General features: G+C 38.6%; 1 protein-coding gene across 1 annotated transcript in view; it reads left to right on the forward strand.

The window, feature by feature from the left end:
* The first annotated feature begins 6,487 nt into the window (after window positions 1-6,487).
* The window catches only part of SHOC1 (shortage in chiasmata 1), a 48,562-nt gene continuing 37,552 nt past the window's right edge, over window positions 6,488-17,497 (forward strand). Inside the window, exons 1-4 of the mRNA XM_027652596.1 lie at window positions 6,488-6,549; window positions 8,317-8,394; window positions 12,080-12,209; window positions 12,778-12,859. Of these exons, the coding sequence (XP_027508397.1) occupies window positions 8,350-8,394; window positions 12,080-12,209; window positions 12,778-12,859 (257 nt within the window). The 5' untranslated portion in view covers window positions 6,488-6,549; window positions 8,317-8,349. The remainder of the gene's footprint in view (window positions 6,550-8,316; window positions 8,395-12,079; window positions 12,210-12,777; window positions 12,860-17,497) is intronic.

Genomic DNA, 17,497 nt, shown 5'->3' on the forward strand with positions numbered 1-17,497 from the left:
AGCCATGACTTACAATCAGATATTTTTAGTATTTCTGCTTTTCTTCACAGTTTTCAGCTGTCTTGTTTGAAAGTGAAATTCTCTCATTAAGTTGTTTTCCAGTGTCATGTGACTTCCTGCAAATAAGCAAGAGTTTTACCTTGATGTAATAATTATTATTATCATTATTATTATGAAATCTGGCAATTCTAGTTGAGAAGTTCTGGCAAAAGGGTGTCTCTTAGAGACTAAATTGATGAAAACAACTGATCCAACCAATTTAAAAAGTAAACACTGATGTATTACTGTAGTTCTGAGAGGTGTTGCAAAACAAAACCAATTTAACAAAACGTAATAAATTATAAAATAGGGAATATGATGGCTTTTGGGACAAGCTTAGTATTCCTTCTTATTGAAGCATCAGTTGTAGAGGTGCATTATATAGCTGGTGTAACTAGACTGAGATGTCTTTCCAGTGAAGCTAATTTCAAAAGTAGATCATTGAAAAGTCTTCAGACCCTTAGCTGGGTATGACTGTTTCTGCATGCTGACCTTAAGAGCTGAGAGTCACAATTTTCCCTATTTCATGCTATTTCACAGAGTATTAGGCATTATCAGATAAACATACATGATTCATACCAGTAACAGATTACTTAAGGTACAGGATTTAATTGCAGAAGGAAGACAGTGTGACTTTGTTTCTTCTAAAAATCTTAAGGGTCGGTCAGGCAAGTGCTTTTTTTATTCTCTGTGACAGCTTTTTCCTCACAATTACATTTAATTCCAGCTGGTCAGATGTAAATCAATGACTGTAAAAAGTATTTCAATAAATGCTATTCACAAATCATGGTGATGCAGTGAAAGGGTCTTAACTTTTAATTTCCAGTATTCTTACCCCATGTCCTGTATCTGTAGGCTTGGTTTGTAAAGAATTTAACTTTGAAAAAATCGTTCAGATTTTGAATGACAGTTGGGGTAAATACTAGACATTAACAAAAAGTCCCCTTTTTTTCTCATAGAAATTTTGGGCAATCAAATAATGTGGTATAATATCCAACACATTACAATTATGGTTGAATTAATGCACACATTGAAAAACGCACACAATTAGATTCCCATTTGCAAAATAAAGATTGGTACACTTGTATGGCCCTACCTGTTCAACCATTTTAGTGGCTAACAACATAAGTAGAATTAATTCATTTTTTTGGTTGAAGATTTTATCTAATGCATTTTCTTTCCAAAAAACCCTATTTAATTAAGGTGTAATGTATTGTGATGTCAACCTACATTAAGATCCAAATTCAATATTAATACAATAAAGTATTAATACATGCTTTCATGCTAATACATAATTCATGCTAATACATATTCATGCTAATACATAACTGGATACATGCTTTCTGTCAAGATACAACAGTGAATGAGTGTATGTTATTTGGTAAATAGTGTCAATGAAATGCAGTGAAATGCATAGATGGTTCTTGCCATGAGGAGCCTCTATGGTAAATACTAAAAGTTTTTTTCCCATTTTCTTCAGCTACCACAGAGTAGTGAGAAATTCTTACAAAATTGAGGAGTTCAAATAGCAGGGATTCCTTTTTCCTATTACAAGTTATTATTTAAATTAGATATGAGTGTTGCTAGTTCGGGTATATTGAAAGAATTAGTAACTAGAAACAATTACTTCAATTCACAAATAACTCTGTTATCTAAACAAGTTGACAAATACAGCTTTGCATAAAAAAAGGCAAAAAATGTTTTTTATAATAAATTTGATTTCAGTTTACACTCAAGCAGACAGTGAGACAACAAAAAAATATTTAAATCAAACATTTTAAAAAGCAGCACCTATCATTTTCAAATAAAATAAGCCAGATCAAAATGAAGTATGCAAACAAGACCATTTGAAGCTATTACTTTAGTAAATACGTCCATAAATTTTTTCACTGAAAAAAATGTGTTGAGCATCATGTTCTGACTGCATTTAGTTGAAAAAATGGGCTAATAAAAATCAACCTTTCTTTAAAAAAATCTTAACTAAAATGTGAAAAAAATATTGAGCTGTTAGGAGAGTAAGAGATGAAGTGACATTACTTGTGTCTGGCTTTATCAATGTTTAGAAGAGAGCTCCAAAGATGTTCTCCTTTAATGCTTTGATTTACCCCTCTTCTCCTATCAGTCTTGTCCCAAGTGATTCTGGTTTTCATTTTGGTCTGGCTTTTAAGTACGGTATTTCTCATTTCTGCCATTTTTTATGTTGGCATCTTGTTGCTGTATCCGTCGGTGAAGGCTGACCAAAAAAAATACATATACATTATGCAGTTTTTCCTACCTGTAAGGATCTGCAATTTCTCATGTTATTGGCTTGTTCATATAACCCAGCTTAGGGTTGGCCACTTCCATGGTTCAACATGATTTAGTTTATTTAAAACACATTTACCTGACCAAGACAGATTAGATGAGTCACTGCAATGCTTTACTCTACCCTTCGTGTCTACTTCACAATCAGCAATGTGTACTGTTTTATTCCATTTCTCATAGAGTTAACCCAAAAGATGTATCATTACTTTGTTTTCTGACACGGATTCACTAAAGTACCTGAAAGAAAGAAAATATCTCCGTTCTCAGAGGAGCAAGGGAAGCTAGTGGCTGAGTGGGCTGAATTTCATACCAGAGAGAGGCTGCTGAAGGAGCAGCTAGGGCATGAGATGGAGAAATCTCAGCAGATGGACTCCAGAATTATGAGACTGGCCAAGGTGCCACAGCAGAGCCCCTTCCCGTGGCCTCTAGCACCGACTGGCAGGCTCAGGGGTGGGTGCTGCACACAGAAGAGACATTCAGCACTGCCTTCAGGCATTTAGGACAGAGACATCACTATGGGTGGTGAGAACCAGGCTGTTCCAGGAACAGTCTCCACCAGCCTGTCTTAGATGTTGACTGAAGCATCAGCCATCTCTGCCTCTGTCCTCTGCCAGTGAGGAGTTTGGGCAGCCACAGCAGGCACAGATGCCTCCATTGTAACTCTAGTGAGGGGAAACCCCCAAGGTAGGCTAATCAAAGTTTCTCTGTGCCGTGGGGACATATCCAGAGTCAGTTCTGCTCCAGCCTGGGGCTGCCCAGAGGGAGCATGTGGCACAGACAGCAGAGTTGCCTTTTTATCAGGTGGAAAATAACTATTTGGGTTGAGTTTCTCCACTGCTGACAAAGTGCCATGCCTTGAGCATGTTTTGGGTGTGCAACATGGCAAGGGGCTCCATCCTTTACAGGACGTGCATGTGCATGTGCAATGTGCATGTCTGTACAGTTGCAGCTCTGGCAAGGATGGATGAATGAGGCCACTGCTCAAGTACCTGGCGGTGCTGCTCTGCACCCCAAACTGGCCCACATGAGAAGTTCAGCAGGAACAGATCTCCTTCGTGACTTGGGAAAGCCATAAGTGAGACAGTGTCCAGAACAGAGCAGGTAATGCATTGGTTTCCCCCACGCACTTCATAGGAGCAGGCAGAGCTGAAGATGTGGGGCCATGAGCTGAGAGCCAAGGAGGAACAGCGGGAGAGGGACAGGGATTGGATGGAGTCCTGGCATGAGCTGAATCTAGAGAAGGTGAACAGAGGATGGTGTAAGGCTTCCTGCATGCTGCTGGTAGCAAGCAGCTGCACTTGTATTCCACTTATCAGGAGGCTTCGGGTGTTCCTTGCAGCTGTTTTAGTTCACCTGTATAAACCTCCTCATCCACCTGAGTTTGCCTCCTCATCCTCTGCAGCAGCTCAGCTGAGCTCTCTGAGCTAGGGCAGTGCCAGGATGAGGTAGAGGGAGCAGGAAGGAAAAGACAGGTGAGTTAAAGCCTGTTTGCCATGGTAGATTGGAGAGGACTCTGCTGCAGGCACATGCAAGCAGCATAAAAAAGGGATGTTCTATTGTCTTCATCTGCAGTTCCTTCAGCAGTGATGGCACCACCCAGTCAGGTTTCTGTGCCAGGTGGGGATGCACCCTCAGCACAGTCCCAGATTGACAGGGACAACATGGCCAGCTCTGCCAGGCTCTACACTACACTACTGCAGCAGAAGCTTCAGTTCTGATTTCTATGACTAACATGAAATGAGGGAAAAAAAAGGAAACCAAATTCTCAGTTAACAAGAGTTGGTGCCACTTGTACACAGTTTAGCTGAACTGGATCAGCTGTGATCCAGCTCACAACAGACTGTTTTCTAGAGAACAATGAGATATAGTTGAGATTATGACTATATTCATAGTAATCTTGTGCTCAACCCTCCAAAATATTCTCAAAAACTCTTTCTGGATTTCAGTGATAAATTCTGACAGCTGAGGAAAGAGCACAGCATTCCATAGCATTGATCAGGGCTAACATCAAATATTTCACCATCATTTCTGATCTAAAGAGCAGCCCAAATGTAAAAGATGAGGATGAGAAACACATGCAGCTGCCAAAATTCATCTCATCTCTCGTCATATTCCTTACCCTCACGGTACTAATTGGCATTCATGTTATTCTCATCCACAGCATTTTCAGCTTCACTCACAAGAAATTGAACTAAGATGCAGCACTGTAGTCTTGAGGAAAACATGTGCTTGCCTGGTGAGTACCAAAGCAACCACTTTGACTTAACGTACCCCACTGGCATCTCGCACAGACACAGGCTTTGCCTGTGCTCAGTAGTGTGATGGAAGGCCTTCTTCCATTGATGACCTTAATTTTAACAGCAGTAATGTACCTAGTATATACTACTTAGCACTTTTTTTCAGCCATACAAACAACTCCCATACAACTTCTAAAAGTTGTAGTTTTACAGGTGTATCTGAGGAAAATCATGTCATGGAGGTAACCATGAATTGCTGCCAAATGTCTTCTGCAGGGTATGTAACCCATTAACTCCTGGACCTGATGAAGAAAAACTAGAGATATAATCTGCCTAGGATACCTCTCTTCCTTTAATCACAGTATGTGTTGCTGCATTGTTTCCTGCAGTAGCTATGTAATTAAGGTACTTTTAACATCTTCCACAAAACTGTTTGCTATTGGGGGCTTTTCTGTGCTATAACATCCTCTTCAATACCCGTAGTATACTGCTACCTTGTTTCCTCGTTTGGGATAAAAACATGCATTTCTGTATATTCCAAGTGGAAAGGAGCAACTCTGAAGCATTTTAATTGGAAGTTCCTGTGTTTTTTGCATTGTGTCTATTTCACCTAACAATTTGTCTCCCAATTCTTAGAGAGCAGAGTAGAAATACATATTAAATATAAAAATACCACAAAAACTTTTCAGTATTGGCATTTGCTTTCTTCATAGGAACAACTGTCTGGAAAACATTGGCAATATGCCTGTGATTGGGCTAGAACCATCCCCTCAGTTAAAAGAAAAAGTACTTTGTAGTGGTAAAGACAGCATCTGTTGTACACTTTTTACTTAACTTTTTCACTGACTGGGATGTACAAATACTGGTGGAGTTACTGGAACCAGAGTGAAAAGTGTAAATTTTTGTTTTCCACAGAAAAACCTATCCTAGTGTGGAACTCAACCTGGAAGGAGTTCTTGGAGAAGCCACATTTTTCCAGGTTCCCAAAACTATTACAGCAAGCGGCTCAATGCACCTGCTGCAGCATTGCCAAAGGTTTCTGCACTTCCAACACGTACTCTGTGGGTATCCACATCTACAGTAAAAGGAGGAGGAGGCACAGACAGGCAATACAATGGCTTTGTGGTGCCAACCTCCGTAATAAGGTGCCATTTCAGCAAGCAGAACCACATCTGGAGCCTAGTTACAGCTAGGATGTGTATACAGTCGGATGGTGTGGGATGAAGGTGGGGGGATGGAGTGTTCTCACAAATACTCTTGAAATTTTTGCCAGACCAGGAATTAGTCAGAGTCTGGACACATCAAAAATCTGACACCAGACTGCCTTCTGAGAAACACAGTTCAACAGACAGCAGCTTGAGGGTTATGGGAGAAATTTATGCAGCCAATTAAAACTAACTAAATAAAAAAATGGCGCTTTTCCCTAAGCCGATAGCTTTCTGCAGACACTGACATTTCACACGTTTGCCGAGCTTGTGAAGCGGAAGCATATCTGGATGCTAAACTGTGGCCTCGTTCCATTTCCATTCCCCAGGTAGCGGGCAGCGGGTCAGCAGTTCAGTTACACTTCAGGAGCCAACCCGGTCCCTTCCTTGTCGCGTCTTCTCCCTTGCATGCAGCTACCGGGGGAACAAAGGATGGAATGTAGTTACTTAGCTGCATTTACTTGTGCATGTACTGCTTTAAAAATGTGTTCGGCTTTGCAGACCGGGTAAGTTTTCCTACCAGCTAACTCCAAGGAGCTCCTCTCCTATACACGCAGCCGCCAGGTACGAGCCGCTCCTGAGGGAAGGGACGGCGGGGAGGTGGCTGGGCCGCACAGGGCGGGAGGGGCGGCAGCCAATCAGAGGGGCGAACTCCGGGCGGCAGCCAATCGGAGGGGCGCGTTCGCCGTCCCGCGCGGGCGGGGCGGAGGCGCGGCGGCGCTGAGGGGAAGGGCGGCCGTGTGGGCGTCGGGAGCTAAGCGGGGGTGGGTTACACAGGAGTAATTTCCGTCCGTACTGCTGCAGATTTAAAAACACTTGGTGCTGGCGGAAGTACCTCGGACTGCGTGTTTCACTGAGAGAGGTATTCCCTCGAGTTCTTGGAGAATGAAACTGGGTCGTATCCTTCTAAGGCAAGCTCGTCTTGCCTTAAAAAAAATCGAGGACTTCCTTTTTTCTCCACAGACTAGTATTTCTAGGCCACAGTCTTTCGGGTTTGAATTGGTAATCCGGAACTTACCCGATTGAGGTGGTTTTAATGTTCAGTGATTGACATGCCCTTAAGAAACTAGCGGTACCTAAAGTGACTGCTGAGCAGTTCACTACTTTTAGCTGTGTTAATTGAAATTAGTTCCCTGGCAGTAGTAGTTGCTATTTTATAGCTACTATATTGCGTGAATGTATGATTTTATTGCTATGAGGAAATTTTTGTCAGTGATACACATCAATGCTGTGAATTCGCAGTTCTGTTCCCTGCCCTTCGGCACTCAGTGGTGGGGTACTGATCCATTCCCTCCTTGCAAACCCATCCCTTCTTGCTCCATTCTTCCGCATCAAGTCCGTTGGATGTGCAACTGATGGAGGGTCCAGCAGATTGTGCAAAGGGTTTTCTTTAGCATCCCATGGTTTTAATCCACTGTTTCTAACTGTCCGTACTCCTTCCATCAGAAGGTTCCCCTCTACTTTGTTCTCTATATGATTTTATACCTTATTCTCTATTCCATTTTCTTGCCTGAACCTACCTTTTTACCTCTCCTGCACTTCCTTTCTCTGCCCAGACTCCTCTCAAGTAAGCAACTAGCCCCTAATTATTTTTTCCTCCATGGGTTCCAGTTTCCATACCTGAATTTGGTGTTTCCAAATTTTTTACATAGGCAATTTTAGCCTCTTGGTATGTTACTGATACTTACTGATACATATATGAAGACAGCCTTCTGTCACAAGTTTCCCTTATGGCCCTACATAAGGTTGGTTACATTTCATTTACATCATACACTTTTTTGATAGAATTACGTTACTTTAGCTTTGGCTCTTGTACCTAATTTTAATTAAGAACGAATATTCTCTGACCCTATGCACACCTGAGCTGTGATATAGTCTGTTTTGCACTCACACTGTGTCTCTGTCCTTGTTTAGTTTTTGTTTCACTCTTGGTTCCCATCAGAAGCATCAGTTTACTTAGAGACCTGGTGTTCCAACAGGGCGTTGTGCTCCCAGCTAATCTATACTCCTGTAGTTTATACCTGTAATCTCCTTCACCTTTGTAAAACCGAAAAAAGGGAGGAAAAAATCCCCTCCAAAATACACGAGCCAGTGAAAAGTTAATAGTTTAGGAGGTAGCCAGACTACTGTCTTTAAAAGCTAATTTATAATCCATAAAAATTCGTTGATTCAGATAATTTCTCAAAATTATTGCTTAAGGGAGGTAATTTGTATTACTTACTTTCACTTAATGCCTTAAAAGGCTTTCTGTGGAATAAACAGCCAGAGGCATAACTGAAATAAAAACCAAAAGCCCAGTTCCTTCTGATAGAAATCAAGTGTGCATGGTCTGTAGTTGGTCTGCTACATCCTTCCAAAGGAATAACACTGAATGCTTTGTGTAGCCTTCTTTTATAGGAAATTCAGTCCAGGGTGCATATGCTAGAAATGACAAAGCTATTCTTGTTGAACCTGAATTTCAACCTTCTCTTTCAACATTTTTAGAGGATATAAAAAATTTTTAACTAATCCATATTCTGTATATCTTCCAGACAATTGGAGTGTTGAAAACATCAGAAAACAAGATGTTTGCAGCTTTACAGTATCACTCGACAGACTACTTATATGAGGTATAATTTTATTATTTCTCTTATTAGTCAGAACGAAATATAGCAGTAACTGAAGAACAGAGTAAGTGCACGTTAATAAAGATATCAAGAACTACTTTCTTAGGAATTCTCTTACAGAGAGGTTGTTGTGCTACACTTGCTGGGATAACAAGTGAAGTGATTACAGGGTTTTTTAATAAAAAATTGAAGTACAATTTTGCCAAAACTAACGAGCATCCATTATTTTTAGTGTATGTTGCAAGTTTACTTATAATGCACTTATAAGTTTCCTGCTTTCTTCGGAGAATACTGTGGTTCTAATGCATTAAAATAAATTAATTGCTTTCCAGAGAACTAATCCAATTTTCCATCTCCTTTAGTGTGTATTGGGATAGTTATACACAATGCTGTATTCCCTAATGATTGTAGGGAAGAGTTTTTGTAATGTTTTAGCTTAAATTCGTGGAAAGCAGATGTCTTTTCACACCTACAATGAATATTTTGGCTTTACATGTTTTGATCAGTTAAGATTAGAAACCTTGTGAAGTCTTGTTTTCCTTCCTGTCTCCATCTGTTATGTTGCCAAGTGCTTATTCCTGAGGCACACTGTCATAATTGGGGTTTTACTTTTTACTATTTAAGTTTTCATAGAAAAGCTACGGGCCAAATAGAAGACTCCTCTCACAGAGGGGTGCTTTGCCGAGAGGGGGTTATTTCTAGTATGTGAGCAGAAGAATAAGGTAACAAGACATGATGCCTTTAAGAGTACAGGGAGAGTACGAGGACACACACAAGCACTCCTGGTATACAGATGGAGATTTGCAGCCTGGGAAGTGGTCCAGCAATAGTACTTGCAGTTATACTGGGACCCATGTTATGGACCACTGCCCACATCCCTTTTCTTAGAGTGCAGGAACTGTTCCATATTGTACCTGTGTGTGTGCCTACTGTTTTCTTAGATTATAGAAACCAAAACTTTTTCTGTTGTAATTCCAGCTGTATGCAGTCTGTCATTCAGTGTTTGTGTGTAAACCTTCTTGCAGTAGTTCCATTCAGTTTGATCTTCAGATGTTTTCATATTTTCTACCAAAAAAAATAGATGTATTAGCACAACATGTTGTGGCCTGCGTGCGAAAGGGAAGAACTACATGGTTTTTCTTGCCTGAGTTTTGAGGATGAGGACAGTGCTGACAGCAGGACAAATGAAAACTGTTATTAGGGAAATGCTGAGTGACCTTCCGACTGGCTGCTCTGGAACAGTGTGAATCTTCCTCTGTAATGCTACCAGGAGGGATTAATGGATGTGATCACACATTTAAAGGTGTTACAGATCTGGCTGTGCAAGGGATATGCCATGCTGAACGACAGCTTCTTGTTCCACTCTTGTGCTTAGCTTCTACTCTCTAGAGGAAGTTATATTGATTTTTCCTGTATCAAATGCACTTGACTAAAGCTTCCAATCCTTAGGAAATCCTGGAATTTGATGAGCTTATATCAAACTGATTCCTGCCCACATCTGACTCAACTGGATGTGGAATCCTGCTCTTAATGTACTTGTTATGCATTTATATCAATTCCAGATACAGTTTTTCCAGCTGCTCTTTAGAAGTGTATCTTTGAAGAAAGGAACCTTTTCAGTCATGAGAGATGCAAGAGTTAGGTACTTCATGGCACCGAGTGTTGTAGGTGTGATCACAAAGTCGTCTTACAAGTTCAAGGTTTTCTAATATTATAAACTGATAATGCATGCAAGCTGTGTGGAACTATAAAAATGCACATAACATCTTACAGTTTGAACAGAAATTTGTGGGGACCTCTGCAGTTCCGTGAGAAACAGGGGTAAACATGTGTTGATTAAATGCCATAACCATAAATAATGGTCTTGAAAAACACTTTTATATATTTGAGACAGGCAAGAAAGGTTGTGTGTTATCAGACTTTATAAAATGAACTAGTTCATCTTAACCTTTACACTTAGAACAATTTTCCTGGTTTATGGCTGTTACCTGTGATGATAGCCCTTGGGTGTATTTGTTCCACTTCACAAACATCATGGACAGAAAACAACTTTAGCTAAAGTTACCTTCTGTAAAACTACATACTGGTGCTTAAAATTTCTTTCTGATCTCTGTTGTGTTATTGTTTATATTTTTTGTTTGGTAGCTTCTACTTCTACAGTACCATGTCATTCTCCTTTAACCTAAGAGTATTTTAAGAGCTCTTATGTCACAATTGTGACAGTTTGCTTTAATCAAAGAGGGGTTATCATCAGCTCTTTCTGTTCCTGTGATCTCTATCAGGAAATAAATTTTATTTTGTGATAGATGCAGCTGTTTCAGAAGTAACTTCAATACCGATTACTTAAACTGATGTACAGCCAGTAACATGTAGAAGACCTAAGTCCAGCTCTGTAACTGTCTGACTCTGTCTTCTTTCTTCAGAATTTGTAGAAGAGATCACTGGGAAAATGCCATGCTTTGACTTACGCAGAGGGAACCTCATTGGGTTGGATCTGTTTTTTTACAAGAGTGTTCTAAGGAAAAGATGCTATGATGGCAGTAGTTTTTGCCTTTTTTGTTAAAATTAACTAGCATTTACAGAATGTAACTATCCCACAGAGGATTAAACTGACATGGAAAAAGGATTTGTACTGGTGAAGTGACAGTATTTGTTTTCATTGCTTCCCACATCTTTTATTTTCTCCACCAACTTTCTGCTTATACAGGAAGGTTTGGAAAGTACACCAACAGCATGGTAGTTCTGGATGCAGTCCAAGTCAGTGAAATATTTCTAGTTTGTCTTCTGGGATGTCTAACACTACAAGCTATAATTGGCTTGACAGCATATGCCAAAATGGGTGGACATTTCTTGGACTGAAGCAACACAGCTGAAGTGAAGCAATGGACTTAGACCTAGAGAGAAGTTACTAGTCTCATTCATTGTGTTCTCCCACATATCTATAGCTAGTTACCTCTTCCAGTATGCTTTTTACACCCCACAGTTTTTAAGGACAACTTCTTTCTAAGCTATAAACTTGTTAAATACAAAACCCTGTGTAAAAATGATTTCTCTCTGCTTCCCGAACTAACTGCTTGTTCTGTGGTTCTGTGCTATTCATGCAGTACTGTCACACTTCTGTGACAAAAGAACTCTTAGATAGTTTATTGAACTTGGTCCTCAGTGAAGAGTTACTGAAGTTGCCACATTGACTATTTAATTCTAGAATTCGATTGATTACTACCTTATACTCCTGTTTTTAGTGAAAATGAAAGGACTTAAAAGGGCTTTTGTTAGCTCCTAACAGCGCATGAAAGATGAGAAGCTTTAGAATATTAAAAGTACTTGAAACAGCAATAGTAGGAATGATTTTAAATTGTTTCTGATCATGTGTCCATTTAGGAGACCGTTGCAAGTATTAAGATGAGCACTTCTAATTGCACATACAAAGTTTAGTTAAAGTGTAGCTAAGCATATGTGCAGGTTTGCAAATGCCGAGGTGTAGATTAATATTTAAATAGCTAGTCAGGTAAATGTTAATACTTTCTCTTAGTTTGGACTGTGTCAGTATTACAGAAATAATAAGGTTTAAGCATAAAAAATCCTGTTATAGGAGAAAACACCTGAAAACAGTGGGAATGTTTGAAGAGGTTCACAAAAAGAATGGGCCTGTCTCTCATAATTTTAGCATATGTCTTTTTTTGTGCAGAGCATGGCAAGGCAGAAGTTTTCCATCTGGAGATTATCACTTTGCTTTCCTCCCTGTTTATATCAAGATGAAAAGTATCATCTCACAGGACTCTTCACTGATGATAAGTATAGGAAGCCATGGACTAGAGGTAGGTTATATAACCCTTAAATTTTAATTTAGATTTACTGTGGATTAAAGGAAAAGCTTTTGTTTGTCCATAATATGATGACTGGTTAAAAAAAAATAATTTCCTGAAGTCAGTTCATATATCTCTTGAAGGTAGAACATATTCAAGTAGAAACAAATGGGTAATGGATATTTATTTGTGTATGGCACCATAAATGAGGGTGATATTTGATTAGTCTGTAGAGACCTCTGGAAAAGTTTCTGTCCAGAGAAGTTGTTATGGAAGAATATCAGTGATCAGAGATAAGTGAAATACTAAGTCTGATAAGCTGGGAGAGGTTCAAAAGATGATGCTGAGGTTATGAGATGGGGAAAAAAATGAGGGTTTCCAATGACAAAGGTAAACATGTATGAAAGTATTCACATCTTTCTGATGTATTTGCATTACTTTTGCTAACGGAAACCAAAAGTGTTGTTTCTTCTATGCGTCTTGTATGAAGTTTGATTAGCCTCTGCAATGGTTTGATCAAGAAATAAAAATAAATTTTAAAATTTTCTATGTGATTCTCTTTCTCTCTTTTTTGTCTCAGTTACTACAACACAGAACATGATCACTATTTCGGTATTGGATCAATGGAAGAAAAGTTTACCTGTGGAGGATTTCCTGGAAAAGTCAGTAACCTTAAGTTAAAAACATTTGTGATTTCTTTGATATCATTCAGGTACTTTGTGAACCATAAGCTAATGATGATAACAGAATATGGAAATGTTTTCTGACAGTAGCAAGTGTACAGTGTGCTGGAGATGTACACTGTAGCAAATAGCTTAAAGATGGCTTTTTCACTAAAAGTAGTATTGTGTTTTATGGAGTTTGCTGCTTCTTCATATAATTTTTTTAATGGTTGTATAATCTATTTACGACATTGGAGAAAGTCTCTGCAAACTGTTAATGAATATGAAGACAAATCACAAGGACCTTTTGCCCCCTCCTCTCTGAGACTGTTATCTCTTGTAACTGTAGATGAAGCTGTTCAAAGAAGGGTATTTATAAATCTTTGAAAAGGTGTAAAAGGCAGCTATAAAAAGTCAAGCTTATATTATAGCAATTAAATATAGATGTATTTATTTTAAAATGTTATATACAAAGTCAAAAGTATCAAATGAACTCTGAAACTGAGTTAGTTTTAAAAACAGACTTGCAACAGATCTTTCCAGCATATATTAGCTGGATTATGGTTCTACAAAAACCAATAAATTGTGTGTATTTCTGCTTTCAATCACCAGTGTGAAAGAAACAGAGAAATTACATTTGTGCTTTTACAGTGCTACCTAAAATCTCTGTTATCTTCAAATCTGCTTTAAAAAACTGGTTATAAGGAAAACTTACGATTGAAGAATTAAATAATCATTTACAGAAAATGCCAGTGCCAGGCTTCCCAGTACCTTACAATGGCACTCTTCTGTGATTTCAATATGATAGTCTTTAATTTCCTTGCTATATTCTAATTGGGCATAGCCCTCTGCTCATTCATGTCACAGAAATGGTCATGCTCATAGAGTGGATTAAGGCTGTGCAGAAAATGATGTGGATGTCTGTTTAACTCGGTGCACTGAAATACAATTGAAATTACATTCTGTATCTTCAGAAAAAAATAAGACTATTATATGTGATATAATCATCTTTGCACCTTCAGAGAGTGAGATAAATATTATGAGGATGCTGCAAAACTCATGCAAAGATGTTACCCAAGACATTGTCTAGACTAGCAATACTAAAAGAAAAAGCAGATCCTGAAGAACTTGTTATAAAGATGCAGTGTGATTTAGATATCAACAGTGAGCACTTGAGAAGTCAGATAGATGCCATCTCAAGGAGTATTAAATGCCAAGAATTAAGAACTTTGTCAGACCAAACAACATTTACCTGTTGTTTTAGCACTTAAGTTAGTTATAACATCTAAATAATTAACGCAGGAAATCAGCACACATGGTAGGTAACAGCTACAGAAAATTTGAGATGATTTCATTTGAGACGATAGGGTTTGAAGCTGGCTCCCTGCCAAGTCTCCAAACCTTACCACAAGAAGTCCCCCCCTCCCCTCCAAACCTCAGGGAGAAGAGGGAAAAAAAAACAACCAAGAAAACCGAAACGAGAGAGAGACAGCTAAAGCAATATATATAAATATAATATAAATATATTTACACTTATATTACAGTTATATACAGTTTCACAAGGGAAAGGGAAGGGGGAAGGGAAAAGGAACAAAACCAAAATAAAATACATATATATATCCCAATTAGTGGCCCAATATCTAGCAACTAAAAGAGTTAGCAAAGAAATATCTCACTACTCTCCTTGGGAGAGCCAAGAGTTGCTCTGGAACGATCGCCGACAACCTCCGTCTCCCAAGGTCGACAAGGACTCACCAGGCCTCGCTCCCCAACACGGCAGACTCAACAGCAGGGAACCTGCACCTCCAAGCCGCCGGAAGGAAAGAGAGCAAAGGCCTTCCCTCCTTTCTTCTTATAGTCTGGCTTATGTAAAAATCTTAGGGAATACTGGGTAAATCTGGGCCCTTCCTTTGTTACAAACTGGTCACCAAGGAAGGCCCAGACCAAACTACCACAATATTGTAAACCAAAGTGGACTAGGTCTCTGTACCAGTGAAAAATTGCTTGAACTGAGACAGGCAAATAAGGAGCAGGGAGTTAAACTTAGGAGGAAAGGGCGTGTATTTGCTTCAGATTCTTCAAGTGCTTTGCATTTTGTTTAATGTAAGGAAAGAGAATCTAAATTCTTAGGTGTTTTATGATAGTGGTTTTCCTGGGGGTAGGACTAAGCAGTAATAGTACACATAATCCATCACAAATCGTTATGAGTATTTGCAAAGCGAGACATAAACATACAATAAAATATATAAAAAGTGTGCAATGAATACAGTAGATGGTTTGTTTTGGATAGCTGAAAAGTGACCTACAGTAAATGTTTTTCAATAGATGTATTCTTAGCAAGGAACAGGGAGTGAGTAGTGTAACAGGTAAATTCATAGATAACACTAATTTCTTTCTAATAGTCAAAAGCAACAGATGAAAGGAAATAAGATGCCAGAATCTTTTCAAAAATTATTAGGAACAAGCACTAAAATGTTCTGCTTTTGTCGTTTCAAGCAATGGTAGGCATTTTTTCTGGAGTACATTGTTCACTGCTGGGTATGACTCATAGGAGAACTATACTCCTGGAGTTGTACAAAAAAAATATAATTATCTGGTTTAAAGATTCTACACTTACTTGTGGTTTGACATAATAATTTATCAAAGGATGTCCCGGATGTGCTGCTGTGTAATACGGTTGAGTTCAGTGTCCTTGGATTGCTTATCATACAATTCAATACAGTCTGTTCTAAGACTCTGCTCAGTAGATTTTGAGGCTTTTGAGATTTTTTGAGACTTTGTTCTGTTTTCACAGTAGGCATAAGCTTTTACTACTAAGTAGGGATTTTGTGTAGAATTTTTATGCTTTTCTATGTGTCTAAATGTTCAGGTAACTAGGATAGGGAAATGATATTTTGAAATAAGCTTGTCAACTTGAGGGTTTGGGGCTTGTGATTTTTTAAAGTGTCTCTTCTTGTAAGCCATTCAGGAATGTAAGCATGAATGACTGATCAAATTGGTCAGTGAACTGGCTTGATATATTAGCAAAAATTGGTTCAAAGTGTCAGGGAGCCTACTGTCTCCTTGGAGAGGCTGAGAAATAAGAAGAGCACAAGAAACAAGTGAGAGAAAAACACTGAGGAGGAGAAAAACATTGAGAAGAAGATACTGGCTGCCTAAGCAGGTGTGAGAGGACACCTAGCAGTAAAGGAGATAAGGAAGTGAGTCTGTAATTCCTAGAAATTGCCAAATTACTTAATTAGATAAACCTCCTTATTGGCTATATCGCATGTACTTAATAGTTATGCTTATTTTGATGATGAAACACAACTGTCCATATTTCAAAGATATTGCTGAAAGTTTTGCTTCATAATGTAAAGATCTAATTGAAGCTAAATTAATGTAGTTCTTTCTGTGTTCAAAACACTGTACAAGCATAATACAAGTGTGACTTAAACATATGTTTCCATACTTAGAGTAGTCTGCATTTAAAATATTTACTGCTTTCCAGAACAACCTTACTAAGGGTTTGACTTTGGAAAAGATGGCCCATGTAGTCTCAAATCAGCAACTCCACTTAGGTATATTCTGTCTATAAAACTATAGTGAATTCTATCTATAAAACTACAGTGAAATCCACTAATTTCAGTGAAGTTGACCCACATGTAACTGGGCAGTGTTTTTAAGGTTCGAGGATTTTCAAAGGCTTATGCCATATGAAAGTTTGGATGGTTATTGCATGTGAACTATGCTACCTGGAGTTTCAAAATTAACTTTTAAGCTATACTCAAAATGTTGTGAAATAGTTGATTTTTTTAAAGATGTGTAGCAGAGATTCCTAAGTCTTGCTGTCTACACATGAAGGCCTATACCAAAATTCAGAGGTGCACTCATCTGAGAATTACCTTTAGAGGACTAGCAAATAGCAAGATGGTGCAATGCAATGTATTATTAAAAACATGCATGAATCAATAGGATGCACACAGTTGAGAAATCCATTGTCCGAAATGAGAATAATAAGTTCAGTGAGTGTAGATGAGCTTATTTAGGTTCTTCAGAAATGTCAGCGCTCATCAATTAGAGCCATTGTGTTGTTGCAGTCAATTTATGTGGATAACAGAACACTAATACATATTTTAATTTTTTAACAATTACAACCTTTTTGTCCAGATGCACATTTAGCTCAGGACTACGATGGTTGGGTTTTTTCTGCAGTCAAAAGATTTTGCTATTTATTTGTGTCTAACAGGGGTTGGTTTTTCTTTTCCTAAAGAAATAATAGTAATATTGAGATTAATATGAAAAGTGACAGGAAATTGAAGTGAGTTTGTTTCTTCACTTATCCTATCTTTTTCCTAATGCTATTACTTGCAATTTCTTCATGGTTTTTGAAACACAAGTGTGGTGGGTTGACCTTGGTTGGACACCAGGTGCCCACCAAACCACTCTATCACTTCCCAGCTGGACAGGGGAGACGGAATAAAATGGAAAATGACTCGTAGGTTGAGATGAGACTGTTTATTAAAGCAAAAGTGGAAGTTTACAGTCTCACAAGCAAAGAGGAAAATAACAAGATTTATTCTCTACTTCCCATTAGTGAGTGATGTCCAGCCACTTCCTGGGAAGCAGGGCTTCAGCACACATAGCAGTTGCTCAGAA

Source organism: Corapipo altera, unplaced genomic scaffold (assembly GCF_003945725.1).
Source record: "Corapipo altera isolate COAL_440 unplaced genomic scaffold, ASM394572v1 61286, whole genome shotgun sequence".
Lineage (NCBI taxonomy): Eukaryota > Metazoa > Chordata > Aves > Passeriformes > Pipridae > Corapipo > Corapipo altera.